We start from the raw sequence: 22,194 nt of genomic DNA on the forward strand, positions 1-22,194 counted from the left end.
TGCTTTCAACCTTTTTGCTCAGGATGTCCTTCGGCCATTAAACTAGCTCTTCGAGCGCGCAGCTGTCCATGGTGTGTTGTGTGAGAAGTAATATGAGGTACTGAGAGGATATGAGAGAGAAACGGTTAAATATCTTCGTACACGTGCTGGCTAAAATGCCACAAATTTGCACCAACGAAGAATATGCAGCTATGGTGTATGATTACAGATTTCTGCGCTGGTAGTGCTCCTGCTGTTGTCTAAGGATACCTTTTGTGCTTTCCCGCGCATCTAATTCCTGATCATTTAACAGAGTTTTCAGTTTATTTTTCAATTGATACTTTGTACAACGCATTTTGAAATGTTTGCTAACTGTTGTACATGCATACATGTCTAAACATGACGATTTATTGAATAATACAGAAAATAGAGTACCAATATACAATAGTGCCTTGTCTGCTACCTTTCAAACTTCACAGAATTTCTCCTGCGTAATTTGCAGAACTATCACTTCTGGAAGAAAGGATATTGTTAGCCACAGCCTAGGGGATGTTTCCTGAATGAAATTTTCACTCTGCACCTGAGTGAGCGCTGATACGAAATTTTCTGGCAGATTAAAACTGTGTGCCGGACCGAGACTCGAACTCAGGACCTATGCCTTTCGCGGGCAAGTTTCGCAGGATGGTGATGTTTCCTTTGAGGAGCGATTAACTGCACGGTCATCAGCGCCCGTACAAAGTCCAAATTTTTACACAGTCCAATTTTTTTACCCAATCCAATCTAGCCACTGTCACGAATTATGATGATGATGATGATGAAATGTTGAGGACAACACAAACACTGTCCCTGGGCAGAGAAAATCCCCGAACTGGTCGGGAATCGAACCCTGGACCCAGTGATCGAGGGGCAGCACTCTCGGCACTAGACCGCAGGAGAACTTCTGTGAGGTCTGGAACGTCGGAGACGAGGTACTGGCGGAAGTAAAGCTGTAAGGAAGGGTCGTGCGTCGTCCTTGTGTAGCCAGCACTTATCTGTTAAAAGGAAAAGTTCCTCATTTCGAACCTCCATACGCCACACAGTTTTAATATCTCAGGAAGTTTCATATCACCCGACATTCCGCTGCAGAGTGAAAATTTCATTATGGAACATACGTTAAATGTGTTCTGTTTCTGAACCATTCGCAATAGGTCATATATTGATGTTGAATATTTGGCTTTAAACGATCATTCCTGTCATATCACAGAACTTCGACCATTCCTCCTGCGACACACTGTACAACTAAATACCGATACAGGTACAGAGAAAAGAATTACATTTTCCTCCTTGGCAGTATTATGATCACAGTCTAATGCATACAAATATTTACTATTAAAAACAGTCTTGATCACGATTTATTTATCACGATGACCGGTTTCGACTACTACTGTGATCATCTTCAGACCTACAAGTTGTATATAAAACTTTAATTAGAGGGCTACATACATTAAAAAATTACATAAAGTTATAAAGCTATAAAACGATGAATTACTATTGAGTAGGAACCTCTTTCTGTTGAAGAATCACTACTGGAGAAACCAGTGCACGTCTCACTATGTATAATGGAGGCTACGCCCACTTCTGACGGCATGATGTCATTACTAACCAATGAGATATAAGTCGAATGACAATTTAAAATTTCTTTGTTAAAAGAACATTGCCAAGAATTAAAAATAAATACACACTAAACATAGCTTATTAAACAGCTATTGTCAATTAAGAAGCGTTAAAAATATTTAAATACGTAGAAGAAATGAGCTTCGTCATTCCACTTTCGCAACAATTTCGTTAGAAAGAAGCCTGCAGCCACATCTTTGCACTGGCGTCTGTCCTCACCATGGCAACCACTAGTTCGCCTATCGACTTTACAACAACTTCAGTGGAAAGAAGCCTGCTGCCACATCTTTACCATGGCAACCAGTGGTTGAAAATGGTTCACTAACAGGCCTTGAGAGGGCAACCCATGTACTGCCAAACCGAAGTTCATCTCCATGGATACTTTGCAAATGACAGTTAAGTGCCTGGCAGAGAGTTCATCGAACCACCTTCACAATTCTCTATTATTCCAATCTCCTGTAGCGCGCGGAAAGAATGAACACCTGTATCTTTCCGTACGTGTGTGTGTGTGTGTTGTTCATAGCATAAGTTAGTTCAAGTGGTGTGTAAGTCCAGGGACCGATGACCTCAGCAGTTTGGTAACTTAGGAATTCACATACGTTTGAACATTTGGTCTAGATTAATCAGCTGTGTAAGGTTAAAGCCGTAATTACCTTGTAACAAGCTACCTAGCTTTTCCTTTTTTTAAACAATACGTGCAAGTTTTATTAGATCTTCCGGGCTTCTAGCCTGTTGAAATTCCCTATTGCCCCATACAACTATTTTATTTAACGATCAGAAACCCCTGCTAGACGAGATGGGTCTGAAGCTGGCCAAGGTCGAGACACCGGTAGATTAGCAAGTATGACTAAACGTACCTGTTAACTGGGAATTAGAGGTCAGGCAGTTTTCATCAAACCTACTGTCAGTAGCGCCACGTTTTTCTAACAAAACACAACGGCAGCAATAATCTCTTTATCAAAGTGAGCGTCAAAATCGATCCTGGTAAATACAGGGTGGCGCTATTCAAACTATCCCACCTCCCTTTTCGATGCGAATGCAATATTTTGACTTCTGAAATAAACAGCAACAACAATGCAAAGTTTTCTGCAATAGTAGACTGTCATCATTCTTCTGTCAGCATTTCAGTTTATTTCATCAATGAAGCTAGAGGTTTCCTTTCCGGTCTGCAAAATGAATTTCTCGATAGAAGAAAGGATTGAAACTCTGAAAGTATATGTGAAAACGAGTTCTATTAAGGAAACTCGCGACATTTTCGGGGTCATTTCCAGACAGAGGACTACCGGCAAAGAGAGAAATACAGAGCCTGTATAAAAAGTAAAGATCTGTGGAAAACGTAAAAAGACAAAGAATTCCTTGAGTTCGTACATCAGAAATTATTGCTAACATTCACCGAAGAATTATTCAGGGCCCAAAGACGTCTACACATGAATTCGCACAATGTGCCCATGTGAGTAGGAGGATTTCCAAGAGGATATTGAAAAGACTTAATTCGGAGCCATATCGTGCGACAGTTATGCAGAAATTACGAGAGGATGACAGTCAGAAACGTATAAACGTTGTTTCTGAATCAACGATGGTTTTGTTAGACCTTTTCCATTACATCATGAGTGGTGAAACATGATTTCATCTTTCCAGGCACGTGAAATCACAGTACACGAGGTAAAAAAAATGGAAATGACAATGGCTATTAATTATTTAACTACTCTCTCTCTCTCTCTCTCTCTCTCTCTGTCTCTCTCTCTCTCTCTCTCTCTCTCTCTCTCTCTCTCTCTCTCTTTTTCTTACGGGGGCAGGTCCGGCCGTCTTGGAGCAGGTCTTATTACATTCGACGTCACATTGGGCGACCTGCGCGCCGGATGGGGTTGAAATGATGATGAAGACAACACAACACCCAGTCTGTGGCCTGAGCGGAGAAAATTCCCGACCCAGGAAGGAATCGAACTGGGGCACCTTACGCCAGCACTCGGTCAAGCTGACCATTCAGCTATCGGGGCGGCCACAGTACAAGTGGTAATGGGCAACGGAGAACCATAACATTGTGTGTCAGCAACGACTCCATAACAAAAAAATTGGCGTTTGGTGTAATGTAAAAGGAACGCCAATCATTGGATCGATATTTTTTGACACTACTCTCAACATACATGTGGAAAGTTTGATACATTCTGTGCTCAATTCACTGGAATATGAAAGACAGTACTCCTTCTTCTACCAGAATGGAGAAACATACCATACTTCTAAGTATCCCTGTAACGAGTACATGGTGTCTTCATTGAGGAACGAACTGTCAGCAAACATCTGTGGCCACCACGTTCGCCGGATCTAACAACATAGTTTTTTTTTCATGTGGGGGACATTTGAAGAGCAAGGTGTATGAAACATATCTACGGACTATACAGGAACTGAAAGACGGTACCCTCCTTGAAGATGCCGCCATCGATATCCGAACTTCACGCCAGGTCTGTCTGAATATGCTTAGATGTGCATCGCTATGTATCGATGTTGCAGGGATCTTCTATAACTGTGTTTATCACTGTATTTTTCATTGTAAATAAATGTTAAGTCTATTTCGATTTTCGTTTCTGTAATTTCGCTGCATTTCCTTTATACTTAAATGGGCTGCCTTTTATCTGCGCCGCCCTGTCCTCTTTTTTGTGTTCGTTTCACTTATGAAGTAAGGGTCCGTGGAAGTTTAAAGTGCGTAGAAGCTGAATTCGTTGTGGAAGTGTTTATTGAGCAAAATACTAATGTCAAAGGTTATGAAATGTGTGGTGTTTGTTTACTGGAGTGGAATTTGTAAAATATGGATTGATGGGAGACGTTGATAATCGTTAATACTACTGAAACAGATCTATTGGGAATTTCTTATTCGCATTTCTGGAATCTGTACGTACTTCGGATGTCTCACACGCTAAGCGACAATTTTGAATCTCTTATTATTCGCGCGCAGTCTTTGGTCAGAGTAGCTGCGTCGCAGGAAGATGTGTTTTGTTTTGTCATCCCTGCTTGGCAGCGAGGAGCGCAGGAGTTCCATCGTTTGAGTAGTAGCGAGACAGACTCATGGCAGTGAAGATGTAAAGTTACGTGCAGCCATGTTTAAGTAAAATGGTTTGTGTTTGGATATTGTGAAACAGAGGGGTAGGATTTGATTGGTGATTTAGAATGAAAATAATATGAAGAGGAATGAAGGTAATATTTTTATTTATAGGCACTGCAGTCGGAGTAGCTAGAATCATTGTTGAATGAGACACCCATACCAGGGACGTTTAGATTTTCATTAAAGACAGAGTACTGTAAGGTATTTTTTATGTTTAGTAATGATTTGTCTAAAATTTGTGACAGTAAGAATTTGGTACCAATATTGCCCTTTGTCAATGTTAATGAGTCTTTTTAACGTGAGTTTCGTACAGGTAATAATATATCAGGTAATTTAACCCTTTATTTGGCAGTGTTGCTCTCAAGCAACATCAAATTTACGTTGGCCTTATGGGACAACAAACACTTCCTAGTGCCTTTTGCTGGCATTGTCGCCTCCAGGCAGCGTTCCTTTACACACTGCTAATGCCAGTTGTTGTAATAGTTCAAGGTTTTCACACGAGATGGCATTTTATGTAGTGGTGTTATAGAGATCTCCTCGTGTGAGCAACAGGGGTGTCTTATTTTGGTTCTGAAAGAGTGGATTTCAATAAACTGGCAGTAATCTTAGCATATTTTCTTCAAGAAATACCCAGAGGTGCGTTTACAGCAGAAATATTTCAATCTAATACTGTTTTGAATTACGTAAATAGTATAAAACTTCTATGATGCCTGTGAGCAACATTGCCCATAGTTGGGACATGTGCCATTAGTATATTATATATGCTTACGGCGTGACAGAGTAGACATTTTTATTTTCAGGAGCTTTTATAGCTATGGATACCAGAATATTTTATGGAATTAATTTTAGTAAGGTGGGCAGACAATAAAATCGTGACACTTGGAAGCTCATTTTGTGGTGTCCAACCACTCTCAACAGTAAAACGATGGGACAGCAACGAAAAAAGAAGACTTGATGTGTCCTGCCCCAGTACTGTACGTCAGTACAACAAGCATATGGGAGGAGTTGATCTTGCTGGTATGCTGATAGAGCTCTACAGAGTACCAATGAAAACTAGGCGTTGGTACATGAGATTGTTTGGATTTATTGCTAGATCTGAGTGTTGTAAATGCCTCGCGGGTATTTCGAAGAGAATCTCTGGACAAGAAGACCTCATTAAAATCATTCAGGGCAGATATTGCCAATGGTTTGATGTTTTCAGGGAAAAGGAAAGTAGGAAGGCCCTCAATAGATATAACACCACCACAAAAGAAGAGGAGGAAGCCAACAGCTCCGAATGTCACACAAGATGTCTGATTTGATAATATGGAGCATTGGCCTGTATACGGTCCCAAAAGTCGTTGTCGTTATTGTCCATCTGGATATTCTACAGTCATGTGTTCAAAATGCAATCTAGTATTGTGCTTCGTTCCAAAGAGGAACTGTTTCCAAACATTCCATTGCAAGAAGAACTAGAAGGTAAAATAAAACAGTTCTATTACACAGCAGGAAGGCATAAATTTGTTTATAAATTAAATTATTCACGTACAGGAAACCTTTTGCTTGAGGTTATTGGCAAACACTTTTTTTCTATAATATGGATAAATGTGATTACTTCTGGCAATGTTGCTTGTAAGCAACATTTCATTATTTTCATAATTTTTGTCAAAAATTTCTAAAACTGACTGAATTGTATTTCTTTAAGCATAATAAATAAAAATAAGCACTGAATGTTTTTTGTTTTTATTTTCACCATTTGCCAAATAAAGGATTAAAAACAGGTCGTTAAAATAATATTTCACCTACGACCACTGTCCACATCCTCAATCCAAGTCAGTTTTATTTAAAGCGTGTCTCACTCAGTGAAGGGTATAAAATAGTTTTACTTGTTGACTGGAGCGGTGCTAAGTTCTCAACAACTGTAGTTAGAAAGTTGCAGCTGGGGCACAGAGAGTGTTGTGTAATCAGAGTGGAATTTGTTCTGTTACTACCACAACAGACCCGATCTGTCCTCTCCTATTCCAATACTGCATCTACGTCCGCCCCACCAAAGTTTTGCCACTCCCTCCAATTCCTTGTATCTGACACATTCTTCATTTTCCGCAACCCACCACGTGAATCATTCACCATCTCGTCACATACCGACCTCTCCTCATTCACATTTAACGGCTCTGAAAATGCTACACTACCCGGAAACTCGACTTCAGCAACCGTTTTAACTCCCACCTAATTTCACTTCCTGTTACACAGTTTTCCCAAACATTACATTATGAGCTCAGATATATTCATTTCAGAATCAGTTTGCTACGGAAATTTCATGAACAGCATTATTATATCGACGAAAGATCCGTACCCAAAGACTGCAAACGTACACAGTTCACACGAATATTCAAGAAAGGTAGTAGGAGTAATCCACTGAATTACAGGTCCATATCATTAATGTTGATATGTAGCAGGATTTTGGAAGATATACTGTGTTCGAACATTATGAATTACCTCGAAGAAAACGGTCTACTGACACACAGTCAACATGGATTTAGAAAACATTGTTCTTGTGAAACAGAACAAGCTCTTTACTCGCCTTAAGTGTTGAATGCTATTAACAAGGAATTTCAGATTGATTCCGTATTTCTGGATTTCCGGAAGGCTTTTGACACTGTACTATACAAGCGGCTTGTAGTTAAATTGCGTACTTGTGGAATATCGTTTCAGTTATGGGACTGGATTCGTGATTTCCAGTCACAGAGGTGACAGTTCGTAGTAACTGATGGAAAGTCATTGAGTAAAACAGAAGTGATTTCTGACGTTCGTCAAGGTAGTGTTATAGGCCCCCTCCTGTTCCTTATCTATCTAGCGATATGGGAGACAATCTGAGCAGCTCTATTAGGTTGTTTGCAGATGACGCTGGCGTTTAACGCCTAAGAAAGTCATCAGAAGATCAAAACAAATTGCAAAACGATTTACAAAGACTGTCTGTAAGGTGCGAAAACTGGCCATTGACCCTAAATAACGAAAAGTGTGAGGTCATCCACATGAGTGCTAAAAGGAATCCGTTATACTTCGGTTACACGACAGAACAGTCAAATCTATAGGCGTAAATTCAACTAATAACTACAAATTGTAATTACGAATTCCTTCAACTGGAACGAACACATAGAAAATGTTGTGGGGAAGGCTAACCAAAGATTGCGTTTTACTGGCAGGACACTTAGAAAATGTAACGGTTCTACTGAGGAGACTGCCTACACTACGCTTGTCCGTCCTCTTTTAGAATACTGCTGAGCGGTGACGCAGTACATCGAAAAAGTTCAAAGAAAGGCAGCATTTTTTGTATTAGCGCGAAATATTGGACAGAGTGTCACAGAAATGATGCAGGATTTGGGATGGACTTCATTAAGACAAAGGCGTGTTTCGTTGCGACGGAATCTTCTCACGAAATTCCAATCACAAACTTTCACCTCCGAATGCGAAAATATTTTGTTGACACCGACGTAGAGAGGGAGAAAGAATCACCATGATAAAATAAGGGGCCGCACGGGATTAGCCGAGCGGACTACGGCGCTGCAGTCATGGACTGTGCGGCTGGTCCCGGCGGAGGTACGAGTCCTCACTCTGGCATGGGTGTGTGTGTTTGTGCTTCGGATAATTTAGGTTAAGTAGTGTGTAAGCTTAGGGACTGATGACCTTAGCAGTTAAGTCCCGTAACATTTCACACACATTTGAACATTTAAGCGTAAAACAAGGAAAATCAGAGCTCTTACGGAAAGATACAGGTGCTCGTTTTTTTTCCAGAAGCTTTACGACATTGGAACAATAGAGAATTGTGAAGGTGGTTCAATGAACCCTGTGCCAGGCACTTAAAAGTGATTTGCAGAGTATCGATGTAGATGTAGATTAGTTAGAGCACTAATGGACAGGGACCGATTTGTTTAATTAGATAAATTAATCTTAAAGTTCAGTATTTAATCAGTTTCCACATTTTTAGGAAGATTGTAAATTGAAAAACAGGACCAAATTCATGTTTTTTCTTGCAGGGAATTCTATTTGATTTCTCTAGCAGTTGGAAAGGCACAAAGTCACCCAAAGCTAAACAACAGCAAAGCTACAACCAACCATACCGGTACGAGGTTAGGCCAGCCGGTGAGGCCTTGCGGTTGTGAGCACTTCAGTGTGAAACCGCGGGACTGCTACGGTCGCGGGTTAGAATCCTGCCTCGGGCATGGATGTGTGTGATGTCCTTAGGTTAGTTAGGTTTAAGTAGTTTTTAGTTCTAGGGGACTGATGACCACATATGTTACGTCCCATAGTGCTCAGAGCCATTTGAACCATTTGGTACGAGGTCAAAACCAATCGAAAAGAATTAGTAGAGGAAACTTTCAATGTGAGTGGTGGCTAATGGACGAGCGGCTTAGCTTAGCTGCTGCACAGTGCGCCAGACAGACCTGCGTCGTCGACGGGCGGGTGGCGGAAGGAGTGGTGCGTCAGTGTGACGACGACGACGAGCACGCTGCAGGCGAGCAGGAACATGAAGGTGGCGCCCACGATCATGACGATGGTGCGCCGGCGCCGCTCCTTGGGCGGCAGCTCCTCCGGGGGCGTCCTGACGCCGACGCCGACGCCGCCCCCGGGCCCCGCCCCAGGCAGCACGAGGCTGCCGCGCTGGGTCCGCCTCACGCTGCCCGCGCGGTTTCGCTGCGCCGGCGTCACGTCGCTGGCGTGCCTGCTCAGCTTGGTGGCGTAGCGCCGGGCCCCGCCGGGGTCCCTCATGGAGGTCGCGCGCCGGCCGTGGCGAGCCCCTGCCGGCCGGGGCTGCGGCAGCGCCTCCGGGGGCGCGTCGTCGATGACGCAGTCGTCGACGTAGAAGCAGACGCGGGAGGCGAGAGGGTCCAGCCCCGCCGCGACGGCCGACCGCGGGCTCCCGGAGCGCTTCCCGGACCCGTGGCGCGGGCTCGGCGTGCGGGACAGCCCGCGACCCTCGTCGGACCGCCTCGAGTTCTTCCTACGGACCTCCCCGACGTCTTCGTTGAAGGACCTGACGCTCCTGCGGGAGTCCCTCCTCGAGGTGTCGAAGGCGGCGTCCGCGCTTCCGCAGTGCTGCGGGCTGGGGCTCTGCTCGGGGCACAGCAGGTGTCCGTCGGCGTCTGTGCGGAACGAGGAGCTGTCGCTGCTCTTGCGCGAGGAGTTCCTCCGGCTGCGCCGGCCAGCCTCGTCCACTCCGTCGCTGAAGGAGAGGGCGTCGTTGGGGCTGAGGTAGCCGCCGTACAGCGACGACTTCCTGCGGTCCCTGCGGGCGGGCTCTTCCTCGCCGCCGCGCCTCGCCTCCCCGTCGCTCTTGAGCGAACTGCTCCGCCTGCGGTTACCCGACCCTGCGGGAGCCACGCTCAACTTGCCTTCGGTCTCGATCTTGAGGGAGCTGCTGCGACGCCGGCTGGACACTGCTCCGAACTCGTCCTCGAGCCCGGCACCGCCGACCGCTCTCGGACTGGGCGTCCTCGCCAACCTCCGCTCGATCGCAGCTCCGTCGGGGAGCTTCAGGGACTCGCTGCCCCTCCTGACGCTCTTCCTTTTGTGTGGCAGAGAACCCCGCCTGGACCCCGAAGACCTTCCCTTCTCCTTGGAGTTCCCGGGCTCTTCCGGGTTCCTGCAGCAGCACTGGTCGCCCTCGGGGCAGCAGGAGTGGCATTCTTCGCAGTTCTGCTCCCGGCACCTGTCGTGTCCCGAAGGACTCCTGGAGGAGGGGCTCTTGGAGCTGCCGCGTCTCTGTCTGGATGGAGACGGCTGTTGCTCCTTTCTTCTGTGCTGTTCCTCCTCGTCCTCCACTTCTTGGGCGTGCACGTTTGTGAACATTGTCACAGTGGTAAAATTGGAGCACTAAACTTCAATGTCCTGCAACTACTCTGCACCAGAACGATTCATCTCCTTCGACTTTGGAGTATATTTCACTCAGCACAACCTTCTTCTCTTTCACCTCCACTGAGTGTTATTAAACAGGATGCTCAGAACTGCAAACAGATAACCTCGGTGCTAAAGCTTTTATCCACTCATCTGTTTAACAAAAATATCATGGAACTGATGTCATTCCAACATGAAGCTATCACAATAAACAATGAAATAACTGTTGCAATCCCCACTATCACTATAATACTGCCAACGCAGCCGTTTTCAACTCGTCTTGATGTATGGCCCAAATGAATGAAATTTTGTTTTAAAACTTTCATACGACAACCTCATGATCTGAGCCACATAGATTGACAAGTGTTACACATACAGAATGAGACGGCGACGTATCTGTTTCACTATAGCGAAATCTCTACTTGTTTTCAGTTTCAGCCAAGATCGATAGTACTGTATTTTATTCTCCACTGTAACGACCCATCTATCTCCTTAGTGTACGACCTGATTTCGTCTGGTAGGCGATTTATTTACTTAACTCTAGCCATAAATCCTTCTTCTCGTTGATCACCAGTAAATGTTGCCAACGTCCAAAGAGCTCCTAACTTCACACAAATAGCATCGTGACAATACACGTCACCCACTCAGCTTTTTAACAGCATTCCACAACCTATTCTCTCTCTGATGGGGCTATGAAAATGAATGACAGAAGTTTACACATTCCTCCTGGCACTATAGTAGCCTCATCATAGTACTTTTCAGCTGACCTTGATGTGTGCTCCGTATGAATGAAATTCTTTTTCGAACATTTCAGCCTATAAATTCATGGCTATGACTCACACAAATTGTCTATTATTACACATGTAGAATGAAATGGGAGCACATCGGTTTCTGGTGTAATCGCATCTGGATTCTTTCCTGTTCCAGCCGATGCACAAGAATAGCTTACCCCAGTTCCTCCAACAGATTTAAATATACGTTATCCAGGCACTTCCAGCTCAATCTCTCCAATATTATATGTTCGTTTCAGTAGTGGCGGAACGAGCAAACTTGAACATCTATTGCACTCGCTTTTCAATCAACGATACACCTGTCACCCATCTGCAGTGTAGCGTCCACGGTTCGATAATCATAAAAGCTAGAAGCCAAAAGACATCACTGAACAGTTAAGAACAAAGTTTATACACCACTGTAACTTTTATATCGTTTTGGTGAAACGCTGAGATGCTGTTCCTGCAGAATCGTCAATTTGAATCACGTTTCACAGAGACGCACAGCAGTTTTTTCCCTACAAACAAGTGTTCTGCATGTTTTATTTCGAGATGACGCAACTTAAGCTCACTTCTTCAAAGTTTCCTGCTTTCTGGTCAAGCGCTGGTAAAAAAATTTTCCCCCAATGGCACGTGGTACGTTCATCTATAATGGAGAGAAAATTTTGCATTAACAAGTTGTCTCTTTTTACGCAAGGGAAGAAAATCAGATGAGAACCACATTTTCCTGCGTTTTCACCTAAATCTGTTCTTTCCACTTCCGTGGCATCATTTGTGAAGACAGCAGCGGGAAATGAAAATGTTCACAAAAGAACTTTGGTGTTCCGCAAATTACAAACTTGGATGATGGCGAATATGGAAAAATAAAGAAAGATTTTAGTTGGAAAAGAAGAATTCTGAAGAAACGTCCTTTACCCCAATCTATAGACTGGTATTCATTTGGAACTGTAGTATATAAGAATCAGGCATCATGATCCTATAATAGCTTTTCAGGAAAACACTCGTGGAATGAATAGTACAATGCTCAACTAACAGTAGAAATGGCAGAATATTCCACAATAGCAGAGAAGTCCTACGCATTCTGCATCTTTTGGATGCCGTCAGGAACGTCAAAGGATATAAGAACCTGGGAATACACAATGAAGAGGAGAGTTCAAGGACGTGGCGTTAAAACTCTGTTCGATTGCTGAGAGTCGATGAGCCACCTGGAAATCATTTTGCTGTACTTACATGCATATAGCTAAGAAATTTTCAGAACAGTAACTTCAGATAGAAACGAATAGCACAATATTGTGTGTGTTCTACACTATTTATTTTGTTAGCCGGTTTTCGTCCTAGAAGACCAGCATCAGATTTTAACTGATAATCGTCGTCAAAGATGTCACATTTGACAGTACAGAGGTAATGCAATTAAAAAGGTTAAACAGTAAATAAATATATAGGGAACAAATATTAACACTAAAACAGGAAAAGCAGTGCCTATGCAGCAGTGTAAATGCAGTCAACGATCCCAATAAAATGAAATTATCTTTTATTTATGTTTGGGATTTAAAGCCCATGAACTCAAGATCACACATGGAATAGTTTTTATTTGGATGGATTACTCGTTTCGGTTAATAATCGAGTCATCGTCAGATCTAAGATATAAAACAGTTTTTTTCTCATGTTACCAACAAAATAATTTTGTGGCAGGTTTCAAGAGTAGATACACGAATTAGTTACACAATACATATCATAAAACATTCTTGATTAGTGTTGGCTTCACACATGATTAAAGGTCTTCCTTAAAATGTACGATAATGACCGAAGCAAAAGAAATGAATTAAAATGTGTGCTGCAGGCAGCACTGAAACCCGGGTCGTGTTGCTTGCTAGGCCGAAATGCTACCCATTACACCACCACAGCTCTATGGTCAACATTGCTGCACGAAGTAGCCAAGTTGGATGCCCTCCCCAACACAAACTTCTATTCACTTCTTATTTTCTCATGGATAAATATAATTATATGACGTATAAGATCACCTATGGTACAAGACTTTCCCACTACGTCGAACGCTGGGAGAGCCCTGGCAGTAGTGACAATGTAAGGGAAAATAAATTGAAGATACAGGGTGTTTCAAAAATGACCGGTATATTTGAAACGGAAATAAAAACTAAACGAGCAGCGATAGAAATACACCGTTTGTTGCAATATGCTTGGGACAACAGTACATTTTCAGGCGGACAAATTTTCGAAATTACAGTAGTTACAGTTTTCAACAACAGATGGCGCTGCAAGTGATGTGAAAGATATAGAAGACAACGCAGTCTGTGGGTGCGCCATTCTGTACGTCGTCTTTCTGCTGTAAGCGTGTGCTGTTCACAGCGTGCAAGTGTGCTGTGGACAACATGGTTTATTCCTTAGAACAGAGGATTTTTCTGGTGTTGGAATTCCACCGCCTAGAACACAGTGTTGTTGCAACAAGACGAAGTTTTCAACGGAGGTTTAATGTAACCAAAGAACCGAAAAGCGATACAATAAAGTATCTGTTTGAAAAATTTCAACGGACTGGGAACGTGACGGATGAACGTGCTGGACAGACAGGGCGACCGCGTACGGCAACCACAGAGGGTAACGCGCAGCTAGTGCAGCATGTGATCCAACAGCGGCCTCGGGTTTCCCTTCGCCGTGTTGCAGCTGCGGTCCAAATGACGCCAACGTCCACGTATCGTCTCATGCGCCAGAGTTTACACCTCTATCCATACAAAATTCAAACGCGGCAACCCCTCAGCGCCGCTACCATTGCTGCACGAGAGACATTCGCTAACGATATAGTGCACAGGATTGATTACGGCGATATGCATGTGGGTAGCATTTGGTTTACTGACGAAGCTTATTTTTACCTGGACGGCTTCGTCAATAAACAGAACTGGCGCATATGGGGAACCGAAAAGCCTCATGTTGCAGTCCCATCGTCCCTGCATCCTCAAAAAGTACTGGTCTGGGCCGCCATTTCTTCCAAAGGAATCATTGGCCCATTTTTCAGATCCGAAACGATTACTGCATCACACTATCTGGACATTCTTCGTGAATTTGTGGCGGTACAAACTGCCTTAGACGACACTGCGAACACCTCGTGGTTTATGCAAGATGGTGCCCGGCCACATCGCACGGCCGACGTCTTTAATTTCCTGACTGAATATTTCGATGATCGTGTGATTGCTTTGGGCTATCCGAAACATACAGGAGGCGGCGTGGATTGGCCTCCCTATTCGCCAGACATGAACCCCTGTGACTTCTTTCTGTGGGGACACTTGAAAGACCAGGTGTACCGCCAGAATCCAGAAACAATTGAACAGCTGAAGCAGTACATCTCATCTGCATGTGAAGCCATTCCGCCAGACACGTTGTCAAAGGTTTCGGGTAATTTCATTCAGAGACTACGCCATATTATTGCTACGCATGGTGGATATGTGGAAAATATCGTACTATAGAGTTTCCCAGACCGCAGCGCCATCTGTTGTTGAAAATTGTAACTACTGTAATTTCGAAAGTTTGCCTGCCGGAAAGTGTACTGTTGTCCCAAGCATATTGCAACAAACGGTGTATTTCTATCGCTGCTCGTTTAGTTTTTATTGCCGTTTCAAATAAACCGGTCATTTTTGAAACACCCTGTATGAAGTTTGTGTTGGGGAGGGTACTCAACTTGGGTAGTTCGTGCAGCAATTTTAACTGTAGTGCTGCGGTGATGTAATGGTTAGCATTTCTGTCTAGCACGCAAGAACACCCGGGTTCGAGTTCGGGCCGCAGCACAACTTTTAATTCATTTCTTCTGTTTCGATCATTATCGTAGATAAAGAAGAGATTTAAATGTCTCAAGGATAAATACGACTATAAGATTCCTTAAAATGATAACATCCAAACATGACATAGTTAAAAACAGGTTTTCGTCGTTCGTGCACAGTGTAACTGAACGTTGGTCAGAAAACTGAAAACATACATTAATATAGGGATAAGAAAGAGAAAATATAATAACAATCTTTGCATAAGGAACTATCCATTAAAATTACTAAATGTGAAATCGTTGTGCGGTTAAAATTTAGTAATTGACACAATCAGTAATTTCATCATCTCCTAACACAGGTCGTTGTATATATGCTGCTGCAATACGGTACATGTGAACAGTATGGCATTTGATGTCTATTACAAAGTTCAAGAAACGCAACACTCGCCATGCACGTTATGTGCAAATGTGTGGCCATTATTGTCGCGACGCTAGATTTTGACACATTGCTTGATGCGAACACCTCTTGGCGTTAGCAGCTGCAGGGCGTGTAATTTACACAAAGTTTACTTGTCTAACATTGTACGGAACAGGACGAAAATGTATTTAAAGTTAAATAGTCGACATCATTACGACTCGTATGTTCTAATAACATTCTAAGAAATAAGGCATAAATGTACACTCCTGCAAATTGAAATAAGAACACCGTGAATTCATTGTCCCAGGAAGGGGAAACTTTATTGACACATTCCTGGGGTCAGATACATCACATGATCACACTGACAGAACCACAGGCACATAGACACAGGCAACAGAGCATGCACAATGTCGGCACTAGTACAGTGTATATCCACCTTTCGCAGCAATGCAGGCTGCTATTCTCCCATGGAGACGATCGTAGAGATGCTGGATGTAGTCCTGTGGAACGGCTTGCCATGCCATTTCCACCTGGCGCCTCAGTTGGACCAGCGTTCGTGCTGGACGTGCAGACCGCGTGAGACGACGCTTCATCCAGTCCCAAACATGCTCAATGGGGGACAGATCCGGAGATCTTGCTGGCCAGGGTAGTTGACTTACACCTTCTAGAGCACGTTGGGTGGCACGCGATACATGCGGACGTGCATTGTCCTGTTGGAACAGCAAGTTCCCTTGCCGGTCTAGGAATGGTAGAACGATGGGTTCGATGACGGTTTGGATGTACCGTGCAATATTCAGTGTCCCCTCGACGATCACCAGTGGTGTACGGCCAGTGTAGGAGATCGCTCCCCACACCATGATGCCGGGTGTTGGCCCTGTGTGCCTCGGTCGTATGCAGTCCTGATTGTGGCGCTCACCTGCACGGCGCCAAACACGCATACGACCATCATTGGCACCAAGGCAGAAGCGACTCTCATCGCTGAAGACGACACGTCTCCATTCGTCCCTCCATTCACGCCTGTTGCGACACCACTGGAGGCGGGCTGCACGATGTTGGGGCGTGAGCGGAAGACGGCCTAACGGTGTGCGGGACCGTAGCCCAGCTTCATGGAGACGGTTGCGAATGGTCCTCGCCGATACCCCAGGAGCAACAGTGTCCCTAATTTGCTGGGAAGTGGCGGTGCGGTCCCCTACGGCACTGCCTAGGATCCTACGGTCTTGGCGTGCATCCGTGCGTCGCTGCGGTCCGGTCCCAGGTCGACGGGCACGTGCACCTTCCGCCGACCACTGGCGACAACATCGATGTACTGTGGAGACCTCACGCCCCACGTGTTGAGCAATTCGGCGGTACGTCCACCCGGCCTCCCGCATGCCCACTATACGCCCTCGCTCAAAGTCCGTCAACTGCACATACGGTTCACGTCCACGCTATCGCGGCATGCTACCAGTGTTAAAGACTGCGATGGAGCTCCGTATGCCACGGCAAACTGGCTGACACTGACGGCGGCGGTGCACAAATGCTGCGCAGCTAGCGCCATTCGACGGCCAACACCGCGGTTCCTGGTGTGTCCGCTGTGCCGTGCGTGTGATCATTGCTTGTACAGCCCTCTCGCAGTGTCCGGAGCAAGTATGGTGGGTCTGACACACGGGTGTCAATGTGTTCTTTTTTCCATTTCCAGGAGTGTATTTAAAATTAAATAGCTGACATCAATATAGTGCATCTTACAGTTAAACAAACGACACTTTAATAACTAATGATTCGAATCTGCTGATGTTACACACTGAAGAGCCAAAGAAACTAGTACACCTGCCTAACATCATGTCGGTCCCCCGCTAGCAAGCAGAACTGCTGCAACACACGTGGCATGGACTCGACTAACGTCTCAAGTAGTGCTGGAGGGCACTGACAACATGAATCCCGCAGGGCTGTCCATAGATCCGTAAGAGTACGAGAGGGTGGAGATCTCTTCTGAGCAGAACGTTGCAATGTATCCCAGATATGCTCACTAACGTTCATGTCTAGGGGGGTTTGGTGGCCGGCGGAAGTGTTCCTAGAGCCACTCTGTAGCAATACTGGACGTGTGAGGTGTCGCATTGTCCTGCTGGAATGGCAGAAGTACCTCGGAATGCACAATGGACGTGAATGGATGCAGGTGATCAGACAGGATGCTTACTTACGTGTCACCTGTCAGAGTCGCATGTAGACGTAACAAGCGTCCCATAGCACTCCAAACGCAAACGCCCCACACCATTACAGAGCCTCCACCAGCTTGAACAGTCCTTTGCTAACATGCAGGGCCCACAGGTTCATCTGTGTTTCTCCATCCGTTCGATACAATTTGAAACGAGACTCGTCCGACCACGCAACATGTTTCCAGTCATGAAAAGACCAAAGTCCGTGTTGACGTGGCCAGGCGAGGAGTAAAGCTTTGTGTCGTGCAGTCATCAAGGATACACGAGTGGGCCTTCGGCTCCGGAAGCTCATACCGGTGATGTTTCGTTGAATGGTTCGCACGCTGATGACACTTGTTGACGGCACAGGCAGCAATTTGCTGAAGGATTGCACTTCTGTCACGTTGAACGATTCTCTTCAGTTGTCGTTGGTCCCCCTCTTGCAGGACATTTTTCCGGCCTCACAGATGTCGGAGACTTGATGTTTTACCGGATTTCTGATCCGGTACACAAGTGAAATAGTCGTACGAGAAAATCCCCACTGCATCGCTACCTCGGAGATGCTGTATCCTATCGCTCGTGTGCCGACTATAACACCACGTTCAAACTCACTTAAATCTTGATAACCGACATTGTGGGCGGCAGTGACCGATCTAAAACTGCGCCAGACACTTGTTGTCTTATATAGGCGTTGCCGACCGCAACACGGTTTTCTGCATGTTTACATTTCTCTGTATTTGAATACGCATGCCTATGCCAGTTTCTTTGGCACTTCATTGTTTAAACCAAGCGAAATAATTTTAGGTAATGCTTTATTGCACTGATACATTTCAATGTTAAAAACTTCCGTTCTTTCATCATGTGTATTGTCATGGATTTTAATCCTTTTGAGTTTAATAACTGTATAGATTGTTGTTAATATCTATTACCGTCGCCGTGACGGCTAAATTGACTGTAATGCGTTCTACCTCAATTATGAACATTAGTGTTGCGGGTTGGCGTTGTTACTTATAGTTTCGTTCGTTGTGCAGACACGTAATAAAATTAAAAATATTTTGAGACAGTGCCTAAGACCTTTAGTTCATTGTAAAATAGCTATACGATAAAGTATTACATAAAACTACACCGCTTGGTTTGTATAACACTAGCAGAATCCCGTACTATCGTTAAAGTCCTGTTGGTTTAACTGTAAGACGCGTTGTACTGATGTCAGTTATTTAATATTAAATTCATTTACATCTTGCACTACAAAATGTTATTAGATCACGTAGATTTTACGTAAATTATATAGCCAGCCAGTTGTTAACGTCACGTAGCTGTCTTAGCCTCAAGCAGCATCTCGAACCTAGTGGTCACCAGTTCCCATTTCGCCACAGTACCGGCAAGACGTGTGTATACTACGTGTATGGCGAATGTTGCGTTTCTTGAACCTTATATTGGGCATCAGCTACCATACTGTTCACATGTACCATGCTACAGCAAAATATAATATGATGATTTGTGTTGCGAGGTGATGTAAATACTGACTGTGTCAGTTACTAAGGTGTAACGGCACAACGCGGTGGTAAGACGATACCTCTTACATGTATTCATTTTAGTGAATCGTCCCTTATGCCAATATTTCTCTTTTATTTTCATTGCCTCTTCTCTATATTAACTTTTCAAATTTATGACAGTCGCTCAAGTACACTGGCCACGAACGAACAAAAAACTATTTGTAACTATACTCCTGGAAATTGAAATAAGAACACCGTGAATTCATTGTCCCAGGAAGGGGAAACTTTATTGACACATTTCTGGGGTCAGATACATCACATGATCGCACTGGCAGAACCACAGGCACATAGACACAGGCAACAGAGCATGCACAATGTCGGCACTAGTACAGTGTATATCCACCTTTCGCAGCAATGCAGGCTGCTATTCTCCCATGGAGACGATCGTAGAGATGCTGGATGTAGTCCTGTGGAACGGCTTGCCATGCCATTTCCACCTGGCGCCTCAGTTGGACCAGCGTTCGTGCTGGACGTGCAGACCGCGTGAGACGACGCTTCATCCAGTCCCAAACATGCTCAATGGGGGACAGATCCGGAGATCTTGCTGGCCAGGGTAGTTGCATTACACCTTCTAGAGCACGTTGGGTGGCACGGGATACATGCGGACGTGCATTGTCCTGTTGGAACAGCAAGTTCCCTTGCCGGTCTAGGAATGGTAGAACGATGGGTTCGATGACGGTTTGGATGTACCGTGCACTATTAAGTGTCCCCTCGACGATCACCAGTGGTGTACGGCCAGTGTAGGAGATCGCTCCCCACACCATAATGCCGGGTGTTGGCCCTGTGTGCCTCGGTCGTATGCAGTCCTGATTGTGGCGCTCACCTGCACGGCGCCAAACACGCATACGACCATCATTGGCACCAAGGCAGAAGCGACTCTCATCGCTGAACACGACACGTCTCCATTCGTCCCTCCATTCACGCCTGTCGCGACACCACTGGAGGCGGGCTGCACGATGTTGGGGCGTGAGCGGAAGACGGCCTAACGATGTGCGGGACCGTAGCCCAGCTTCATGGAGACGGTTGCGAATGGTCCTCGCCGATACCCTAGGAGCAACAGTGTCCCTACTTTGCTGGGAAGTGGCGGTGAGGTGCCCTATGGCACTGCGTAGGGTCCTACGGTCTTGGCGTGCATCCGTGCGTCGCTGCGGTCCGGTCCCAGGTCGACGGGCACGTGCACCTTCCGCCGACCACTGGCGACAACATCGATGTACTGTGGAGACCTCACGCCCCACGTGTTGAGCAATTCGGCGGTACGTCCACCCGGCCTCCCGCATGCCCACTATACGCCCTCGCTCAAAGTCCGTCAACTGCACATACGGTTCACGTCCACGCTGTCGCGGCATGCTACCAGTGTTAAAGACTGCGATGGAGCTCCGTATGCCACGGCAAACTGGCTGACACTGACGGCGGCGGTGCACAAATGCTGTGCAGCTAGCGCCATTCGACGGCCAACACCGCGGTTCCTGGTGTGTCCGCTGTGCCGTGCGTGTGATCATTGCTTGTACAGCCCTCTCGCAGTGTCCGGAGCAAGTATGGTGGGTCTGACACACCGGTGTCAATGTGTTCTTTTTTCCATTTCCAGGAGTGTATGTCAGGTATGGATGTCGTCGTTTTAAGAAGATTTGTAATGATGGACGAAACTATAGTGGTATCAGTGCTAATCAAGAGTGTTTTATGGTACGTATTCTGTAATTAATTCGTGTATATACTAGTGAACCCTACTACAATTTTATGTGCAGTTCTGTAGGCTGTTATACGTTGCTAACAGCTTTACACCGCCAACGGCCTTGCCGCAGTGTAACACCAGTTCCCGTCAGATCACCGAAATTAAGCGCTGTCGGGCTGGGCTAGCACTTGGATGGTTGACCATCCGGTCTGCCTAGCGCTGTTGGCAAGCGGGGTGCACTCAGCCCTTGTGAGGCAAACTGAGGAGCTACTTGCTTGAGAAGTAGCGGTTTCGGAAACTGACATGCCGCCGGGAGAACGGTGTGCTGACCACATGCCTCTCCATATCCGCGTCCAGTGACGCCTATGATCTGAGGATGACACGGCGGTCGGTCAGTATCGTTGAGGCTTCATGGCCCGTTAGGGAGGAGTTTAGTTTTAGTTTTAACTGTTTTACATCTGAAGATGGCTTTACTGTTAGCCGAAATTAGTAATAAAGTGAAGAAAAGAAGGTTTCATTCGTGACGTTGACTTCATGGTTCTTCAGTCCCTAACATAAATATAAATACAGAGCGGGTATATCCTGGTTGACAATGTCAACTAACTTGAAATTGGTGTGCGACAAGAATGAAGAAGAATATCTTGAGGTGGAATTACGTATGTGTGATGGTATAAAGTGAAAGACAGAACTGACAACTGTTACAACAGAATGTATGAAACACACACACACACAAACTCTAGAAAATAAACAAAAGAAAAGAGGAATGTACTGGAACAGACAGTGTGGGAAGCACTGGAAAACTGTGAATACCTACCGAAGTTTAGAGAAGGTGAAGTACTGAACTATGTTTGGTCATTAAATGTCATATTGGAACTGTGTGGCATATGTATAAAATCCATATTTGAACCATCAGCTGTTTTTTTAAAAAATGGCTCTGAGCACTATGCGACTTAACTTCTGAGGCCATCAGTCGCCTAGAACTTAGAACTAATTAAACCTAAGGACATCACACACATCCATGCCCGAGGCACGATTCTAACCTGCGACCGTAGCGGTCGCTCGGCTCCAGACTGTAGCGCCTAGAACCGCACGGCCACTCCGGCCGGCTAGCTGTTTTTATTTTAAACCCAAGTTCTAATGGTTTCGGTCTTGGAGTATCTTCATCCATGAAGACAGTCCAAGACCGAAATCGGTAGAATTTGGGTTTAAAGCAAAGACAGCTGATGGTTCAAATATGCATTCTATAC

At 45.1% G+C, this 22,194-nt stretch overlaps 1 protein-coding gene across 1 annotated transcript in view; it reads right to left on the bottom strand.

Annotated features, from left to right (window-relative positions):
• LOC126109473 (uncharacterized) overlaps positions 1-9,475 on the bottom strand; it is a 341,108-nt gene extending 331,633 nt beyond the window's left edge. The window contains exon 1 of the mRNA XM_049914501.1: positions 9,151-9,475. Within this exon, the coding sequence (XP_049770458.1) occupies positions 9,151-9,475 (325 nt within the window). The remainder of the gene's footprint in view (positions 1-9,150) is intronic.
• Positions 9,476-22,194: the final 12,719 nt, after the last annotated feature.

Source organism: Schistocerca cancellata, chromosome 12, assembly GCF_023864275.1.
Source record: "Schistocerca cancellata isolate TAMUIC-IGC-003103 chromosome 12, iqSchCanc2.1, whole genome shotgun sequence".
NCBI classification, from domain to species: Eukaryota; Metazoa; Arthropoda; class Insecta; order Orthoptera; family Acrididae; genus Schistocerca; species Schistocerca cancellata.